We start from the raw sequence: 8582 nt of genomic DNA on the forward strand, positions 1-8582 counted from the left end.
GGGTTAGGGTTAGGGTTTGGGATGGCCACTGTTTTCTTTTTCCCCGATTTGAAATCGGTTCTATTTCTTTCCTTTTTCCCGAACTCTCTAGAGTTAGGGTTAGGTTTTCTTCATCCGAACCTTCATCTTTTCTCAGATCCGAAGGGATCGAGGTTAGGGTTCAACCGAACCCTATGTCGGCCGAAGCCCCTAATGACCGTCCCCTTTCTGTTAGGGTTAGGTTTTCTCTTTCTTGATCCGATTCAAAATCGGACCAACTTCTTTGGATTTCTTTCGATTGTTTTTTTCTGATCTAGATCCACGTACTAGATAGGCTGGCTCTGATACCATTGTTAATATCATTTAGGATCTCTAGCAGTAGATCTAGGAGAGAAACACTTGGATTCATAATAACACATGCACATGTAAACCTAGAACACTACACCAAGAGGGAGATAGGGGAGAGATGTTGGTGTTGAACCTGAGCCCTCGGAGGGAGTCGCGGTTGAGCTGGAGCCGGCCATTTCAGGTTCGGTGATGAAGGTCTGCGCACGGGCAGCGACGGGCGGACTAGAGGTGGCACAGACGTCGATGCAGTGCAGACGGACGGCGTAGCAGTGGCGACGGCGAAGTCAGTGGAGCTTCCCGTCGCTGGCTGCGCGCCCTCTCAGATCGGTCTAGGGTTTGTCGGTGGGGTTTGCGGCTCACGGTGAACCTCATACCTCGAGCCGCCGGCCCCCTACCTCTATATATAGCGCAGTGCGACGGGGGCCCACCAACCATGTAGGGTTGGGCGCCCCCGATCAGGACGCGTGACCAAGGCCCAATAGGCCGTTGGGCTTATTGGCTGGGAGATCAATCTAACACTTTGTTCAATCCAACCTATAGATAATTGTTTTTTGAGGAAAAAACCTACAGATAATTGTTCATAGTTGTGACTTTGAGATTATTGTCACATGCTTTCTTAATTCTTATGCTACGGACTGTATCTGATCGGCACAAGCAGGAGCGGCGTCTTCTTATGGACGGTGAGTCCTCCGGCCTCTTCCATGCTCATGTCCTCCCTCCTCACCCCCTCCGGGAGCTCCCAGTCGAAGCAGTAGAGCAGGTTGGCGAGCGTGAACTCCGTGGTGGCCACCCCCATGTCTATCCCGGGGCACATCCTGCGCCCGGCGCCGAACGGCAGGAACTCAAACCGCGCCCGGTTGAAGAAGCTGGTGGCGGCCTCGTCGCCGTCGAACCTCTCCGGGACGAACTCCTCGGGGTCGTCCCAGCTCGCCGGGTCCCTACCGATGGCCCACGCGTTCACAAACACCCTCGTCCTCGCCGGCATGTCATACCCGGACACCGTGATGCGCCGCATGGTCTCCCTCGGCACCAGGAGCGGCAGCGCCGGGTGCAGCCGCAGCGTCTCCATGACCACCGCCATGAGGTACCTGAGCTTCGCCACGTCGGCTTTCTGCACTCGACCTTTGCTGCCCGCCACGGCCCTGATCTCCTCTTGCGCCTTCCTCAGCACCTCCGGCTTCCGGACCATCTCCGCCATTGCCCAGATGATGGTCACCGTGCCCGTGTCGACGGCACCGATAAATGTGTTCTAGTACAAGATTTTATATATTTTTATTAGGCAGGACATAGATATTGTTATAATTTTATTTATCACGAATAATCAAAAGGACTTTGATTAAATTTCATATATACCGTTAGTAGTGCCTTGACGACGTCTCTGCTGAACCTGAAAGAGCCTTGTTGCTGGTGCTCCTTCATGAGGCCGACGAGGACGTCGATGAGGCCGCCGCAGCCATTGTTGTCGGGTTGCTTGGGGCGGCGGGTGGGGTCGAGATGCTGCTCGAGCATCATCTCGAAGAAGGCGTCGAACTCCCTGAACACCCTCTCGCGGAGGGAGGCAACGCCGGTGAGGCGGTCGACGAGGCGGCCGATGGCGTTGGGGAAGTAGTCCTCGGCGGAGAAGCTGGACCGCACCACCATGGCCTCGTCGATCACGTGGTGGAAGTGCTCCTTGTACGCGAAGTGCTCCGTCCCATAGATGTTGCCGAACGCCACCGTGCCCACGATGCCGTCCATGTACCCGAAGATGTGGTCCTCCAGGAACACAGGTCGTCTACGCCATCCCACGCTGCTTAGTTTGCTGATGAGTTTCTCCATCTGACAATTAACCATCCTATGGATATTAGTGGCGTCCAATCAGCACTAGGAGTGGAGCCCCAACTAAGCTCAAGGCACTAATATAGATAGATACCTCGGCCTCCCTGGCGTACCAAGTGGCCTAGATGCGGCGCTTGCTGAGGAACTCGACGACGAGGAGCCTGCGCCGCTCGCGCCAGTGGTCGCTGTAAGGGCTGAAGGCCATGTCGTTGTGCTGGTACTGTTGGATTGATCTCCCACGCCATTAGGCCCAATGGCTTTTGGGCCTTGTTCTCGTGTCCTGATCGGGGGTGTCCAACCCTACATGGTTGGTGGGCCCCTGTCGCACAACGCTATAAAGGAAAGGTAGGGGCCAGGGCTCGCAGTACGAGGTTCACTGCGCCGCCAGACACCCCACCGACATCCTAACCCTAATCCGATCTTGAGAAGGGGCGCTGCCAGCGACGGGAAGCACCACCGACGCCGGCAACGCCACCCCGACGCACACGCCGCCGCCAAGGACGCCACTGCATCGACTTCTCTCTCCATCGACCGTCGCTGCCGGCGTGCAGATGGCATCAGGGAACGAGATCCCGACCGGTGCTTCGACCACTATGGCCTTCGATGGTCTGCGACTTCCTACTCCACCTACCCCTCTTCTTCCTTTTATATCTCTGTAGTTCATGCATTAGGTTTTGTTTATATACTGTAAATCTTGAACATGTATTCTTATTCTGTGTACCCGATCTGGTGAACTTGACTCGATTGAGTCCTAAGAAATCTAACAATGGTACCAGAGCTAGGTTAGAGAAGAAACCGGATCGGGAAAAAGAAAATAGAAAGAAGAACAGAGACATTCAATTTCGAATTGGGCGAAAGAAAGAAATCAAATAGAACCGATTTCAAATCGGTCAAAGTAACCCTAACCCTAACCCTAACATGAATGGATGAATGGGGTCCTACCTGGGCCCTCATCCCGCCGGTGGCATCCCCACCGCGCGGGACAAAGACCGAGCCGTCGGCCCTCGCCGAAGTGCCGGACTGGAACCCGAACCCTAGATCTAAATCCTTTCGGATAAGAGAAAATCAGACCCAAATCCGAAGAGGGGAAATGGGATAATCTTGGAGAACTCGAATCAAACAAAAGAAGGGTCGGAACCCTAACCCTAACCCCAGTTTCCCATTCGGATGAACTCGAAAAGAAAAGGAAGAAGAACAATACAAAGCCGAAGGGGAAGGGGTGGATCTACCTCGCCGTGCGTCGGGATGTCCCTTCGCCGGTGCGGGAGAAGAAGCCAAGCCGGGGAGCTGGCTCGCTGGGCTCGGCCAAGGAAGCACCGCAGTCAGGCCGCTCGACGGCGGCGTGCTCACCCGTTGGGGAGCACACGCACCGGCGAGGGGGCCGGCGATGCCGCCATGGCTGCTCCACCGTCGTCGCTCTCGCTTCGCTCGCTCGCTGTCACTCTCGGTCGCTGCTGGATTCACTGAGGAAGAAAGAACGACAAAGAGAGAGCGAAGAGAGAAAGAGAGCAAAGGAACAAATGAAGTTAGGGTTTGGGAGGACGCGACCGGGAGCGTTTTTTGTTCGCCCGAAGACGGCACGCAGTTGTACGATGAATCCAACGGCCATGGATGCTTGGGCCGTCGCCGGCCCAGGCGGGCGCGAGCGCGCGCGGCACTTTGCCGGCCTAGGCCCAGGTTGCGGCCTAGGTGCGGCCTATGCGGGCACGGGCAGATGGGCCGCTGTAGCGCGCTGCTGGCTGGGCCGTGCGTATGGGCGAGCTAGGTCACGCTGGGCTAAAGTAAAAAGAAATTTTTTTTGTTATTATTTTCGAGGAGCAATTTTAATGCATATTTTTGATGAATTTGAATAATTTTGATACAATTTTTTCTGTGCAAATATTATCCAACAATATTTTGCCAGAAAATAGTAAAGTACTCAATGCTTCTGGAAAATAATAATATGAAAGATTATTAAGTTTCTGCTATGCATGATAATTATTGTTCTCTTTGATTAAATTTGAACCAACGGGATAATTTAATTTTAAGAGAAGTGATGAATTTCTGATAATTTTTTTGATGAGATTATGATGTTGTTATTTTCTGATCAACGTTGTTAATAACAATATTATAATTTTGATCCATGAGAAATTATGCATTAATTTTACTTCTGCCCAATGGTGATGTAAAATGTTTGCATGGATGAATTATAAGTTTTAATTTGACCAACATTGAGTTAAAGCATGAAATTTTATGTATAAATGTTTCTTATTTACTCTAGTGTGATTTCAGAAGGCAAATGCATTGTGAACATTGCCAACATCCCGACACTCAATGGGACCAATCACTGTGTGTGGTGGGAGAAGTATGAATTAGAACTTGCATTGGGAGAGGTCGATTTTACCATCACCTCACCGTGTCCTACTGAGCCAGAGGACCCAGTGAGAGGTGAAAGTGAATCTAACGCTGATTTCGCTACTCGAAAGCGTGATCATGCTGAAATAAGAATGAAATATGACCTTGAACATAGGCAATAGACTCTCTCCAACCGTAAGTGCCTGTTGGTGGCCAAGGCCACCATAGAAGAACAAATAAGGGGCTCAATCCCTGAATATGCTACTGCCAAAGAATATCTTGAGAAAATCAAGAGTTGGTTTACTGAGTCTACCAAGGCCACAGCAAATTCACTGATTAAGAAGCTCGTGAATGAGAAATTCACTGGTGGTAGCATAAGAGAGCACATTTTGAAGATGAACACTACGGCATCTAAGCTAAAGGAAATAAATTTGAAGGAGGAGGATTTTCTGATTCATTTGATTTTTGCTTCTTTGCCAAAAGAATGACACCTTCATTGTGAATTACAATATGCAGCCTGAAAGATGGGGCATAGAAAGACTCATCTCAATGTGTGCTCAAGAAGAGGAGAGGATAAAGTCCTCACAGGGTGAATCCGCTCATTTTATGAAGGATAACAAAAGAAAGAACTTTAATGGCAAGAATTCTAAACCACGAGGGAAACCTAAGTGGGATAAGGCCTCTTCCTCCAATTTACAGGGAAAGAAACCCCAGGATTCTGAGAATCAGCAGTATGGTGGAGCTGAAAAAGATCAGTGCAAGCACTGTTTCAAGAAGGGACACTGTCGATGTTTTACCATCGGCAACCCGTCACGGGAGTACCCGGGACGGTGATTTGTTCGGAGGGGTATCGGCGTTTGCAGGAACTCGATGGTAAACGCAGGGAGACAACGATTTATACTGGTTCGGCACGCCGGAAAATCACGGCGGCCTACGTCCAGTGTGGGGTGGATAGTATATTGCGCCCTGCGCTATATGTTGTGTCGCGAGGTATGTTGTGGTTGTGAGTTCTGTCGCTTATGTGTGTAGCTAGCTAGGTCTAGGGACCCCTGCCCTCCTTTATATAGTCTAGGAGAGGCGGGAGTCCTAGTCGGTTACAAAGTAGAGATCCTAGTAGGATTATGTGTAACTAGTTCTAGTAGGATTACATGTAGGGAATCCTAGTTGGACTAGGTCTTCTTCTCTCTTCTCCGTGGGAAACCCCATGGGTCCCGTATCGACAAGCCCCCGAGCATCTCATGGATGAGCTTCGGAAGCCTTCTTGTTCTTCTTGGTCTTCGTTGAGTTGTTGTAAATCCGTTCGAGGTTCTTCTTGAAGTGAAACCTTGAGATGGTCTTCTTTGTCTTTTCTTCGGCTGATGTGCACTTTTGGATAAAAGTGCACTCAGTGAGTGTAGCCTCCGAGCCTCTTGCTTGTTGGGACAAGAAGCCAGAGGGTCCCTTTAGTCTTCTTGGTTGCTCCGAGTTCTTTTTTGGTGGGTGCAATTTTTCGTAAAAATTGCACTCACTGAGTGTAGCCCCCGAGCCTCTTGCTTTTGCTTGCAAAAGTTGGAGGGTCCAGATTCTTGTCTTCAAAAAATTTTTGGGGTTATGTATCCCGCAGCCCCCGAGCCTTCTCCGAGTACTTTTCTTTAGAATAGAAATCGGATGAAGGGTCTTAATGTGTTGTCTTTGTTGTAGTCTTGAGTACTTGTATTCTTGGTCTTTCATCCTTGAATTCGAGCCCCCGAGCGTAGTTGAAGCGAATGCCGAGCCCCCGAGCTTAGTTTTTTGACTAAGCCGTGATGCTCTTCCGAGTTGTTTTTTATTCAACGAGGTCATTTCTAGACTTCTCTGGTTCTTGATGTCCCTCTTCCAGGTTGTTTGCACTTCGTCCAGGTTCTTTCTAAATTTGTATGTACCTCATCCGGGTTGTTTTTTTTTATCAATCCGGGTTCTTTCTGAAATGTTCTTCCAGGTTGTTTTTGATTCATCTGGGTTCTTTCTGATCTTGTCTTGGTTCTTGCCGCACCTCTTCCAGGTTGTTTGCACTTCGTCCAGGTCCTTTCTGAACTTGTATGTACCTCATCCGGGTTGTTTTCTGATCAATCCGGGTTCTTTCTGAATTTGTCTTGGTACTTGCAGCACCTCTTCGGGGTTGTTTGCGCTTCGTCCAGGTTCTTTCTAAATTTGTATGTACCTCATCCGGGTTGTTTTCTGATCAATCCGGGTTCTTTCTGAATTTGTCTTGGTACTTGCAGCACCTCTTCGGGGTTGTTTGCGCTTCGTCCAGGTTCTTTCTGAACTTGTATGTACCTCATCCGGGTTGTTTTCTGATCAATCCGGGTTGTTTCTGGACCAGCTCTCAGGAGCGTGTTTTCCTGATCTCATGGTACCGATGTAGCTCCCCTGCATGTTAAACATAAAAGTGGGGAGCATGTCCCATATTTGAATAATCAATCAGGGGCGGGCCCCTGCATTATGAAATGCATATAAACTTTTTGCGTCTTGCTCTTGCTAGGCCATGCAAATTCCTCAGGTAGTGTCCTGTTACGTTTAAGCACTTGAATCTCTGGCGTATGGTTCAGAGGTTCATGACGTGACCATGTGAGCCTGGCACTCGGTTCGTGACCGTCCATGTGAGTAGACAAGCTTCACGGATTAAGGCGTGTTCTGCCTGAGGAATTTGGCGGCCGTTAAGAGAAGACCTAGAGCACTATGTTTGCTTGCATGATGATTTTTTGTGTCTTCCCTTGCTAGGTCGGTTAATTTCCTGGGTAGTAGCCTGTTACGTTTAAGCACTTGAATCTCGCGTATGGTTCAGAGGTCCTTTGACGTGACCATCCGTATGGTTCAGAGGTTCTTTGACGTGACCATCCGTATGGTTCAGAGGTTCATTGACGTGACCATCCAATCGAGAAAACAAGCTTCACGAATTAAGGCTTACTATCCGAGTAAATTAACAGCCGTTAAGGGAAGATGATATGGCCACAGAGGTATACGAATAATATCCGGAATGTATTTAAAAATTAAAGCATCACTTAGCTTGGTTCATGGCCAAGTTGTCGACGAAGCCGTGGCGGTCATTGATGAAGCCGACTAGTCGGAGTCGATTCCGACTAGTTGTCGATCACGTGGAATCCGCCCTCGACTAGTTTTCTCGACGAGAGGAGTAGTCGAAGTAGTCGTCCGCCGGTCGTCGAGTGCTCTCGCGAATTTGAAGTAGTCGTCGGGGACGTTGGGGTAGTAATGCTCGCGTACGTCTTCTGTGTATGTTGAGCGAAGGTCTTGGAATCTCTTTGGTAGCTTCTTTGTTATACGTAGCAGAATTCTTTGGATTTGACAAGTCTGTTGCTGATCGGACTCGGATAGATTGCGGTGAGTTGATTGACTTGCTCCAGGAAAAAGTAGATGCAAAAGACCGCCTCTGTAGACCGGGCTTGTCGTCTTGCATGTAACGGCAAAGATTAAGCGCTATGGATTTCTGAGATTTCTTTGACTTGCGGGCTGCTAGCTTGCTATAGTTTGTAGCTGCAGCGCTTGTTGATAGGCTCGCTGGAGTCGGAATCCCGTGCGAGTGCCGTGCCTAATGCGGTCGTTGGGATCGGGGACCCCACATCCCGTGTCGGACAGAGTAAGATCGATCCAGATGAGACATTGGCTAGCTTCGTGATGAAACGCATCTGGGTCGATGTAGTCGACGAGTTGACGTGGACGAGTTGCCCATGTAGGACGGGGATCACCATGGAGAGGTCGAGCTTCTGCAGGACGGTGCTGAAGATGCATCTCAGATAGGGCCGATGAGGGCCGCAGCGAGTTGTCGACGAGGGCTGCGAATATTGATCTTGAGGTCCTGTCGCCGAGAACGTGTTGTTGATCTTGAGGGTCGACGAGAGCTGCAGCGACTTGTCGATGAGGGCCAACAAGAGCCACAACAAATCTTTGATCTTGAGGTCCACCGAGCTCTCAAACGCAAAGCGCCGAGGGCCCCTACCTGGCGCGCCAGCTGTCGATGGGGTACCCGGGGCAGTATGTTCGGGCTTCGGCGTATGCCGAACTCGATGGTTAACGCAAGACACAGTCGATTTATCCTGGTTCAGGCCCTCGATCGTAGATCGAGTAAT

General features: G+C 50.0%; 1 protein-coding gene across 1 annotated transcript; it reads right to left on the reverse strand.

Annotated features, from left to right (window-relative positions):
* Positions 1–933: 933 nt before the first annotated feature.
* On the reverse strand, positions 934–2366 carry LOC136509411 (4-hydroxyphenylacetaldehyde oxime monooxygenase-like). The gene is made up of 3 exons (XM_066504217.1): positions 2240–2366; positions 1681–2145; positions 934–1576 (listed from the first exon to the last, which is right to left on the reverse strand). Exons 2-3 carry the CDS (start codon positions 2143–2145, stop codon positions 956–958), a joined length of 1086 nt encoding a protein of 361 aa, XP_066360314.1. The 5' UTR covers positions 2240–2366; the 3' UTR covers positions 934–955.
* Positions 2367–8582: the final 6216 nt, after the last annotated feature.

The sequence above is a fragment of the Miscanthus floridulus genome, chromosome 15 (assembly GCF_019320115.1).
Source record: "Miscanthus floridulus cultivar M001 chromosome 15, ASM1932011v1, whole genome shotgun sequence".
Classification (NCBI taxonomy): Eukaryota; Viridiplantae; Streptophyta; class Magnoliopsida; order Poales; family Poaceae; genus Miscanthus; species Miscanthus floridulus.

Coding starts and splice junctions, on each gene's coding strand:
- LOC136509411 (XM_066504217.1), bottom strand. CDS start 2,145: ATGGAGAAACTCATCAGCAAACTAAGCAGCGTGGGATGGCGTAGACGA. Junction 1,577..1,680: donor TCGTCAAGGCACTACTAACG/GTATATATGAAA, acceptor ATCTTGTACTAG/AACACATTTATCGGTGCCGT.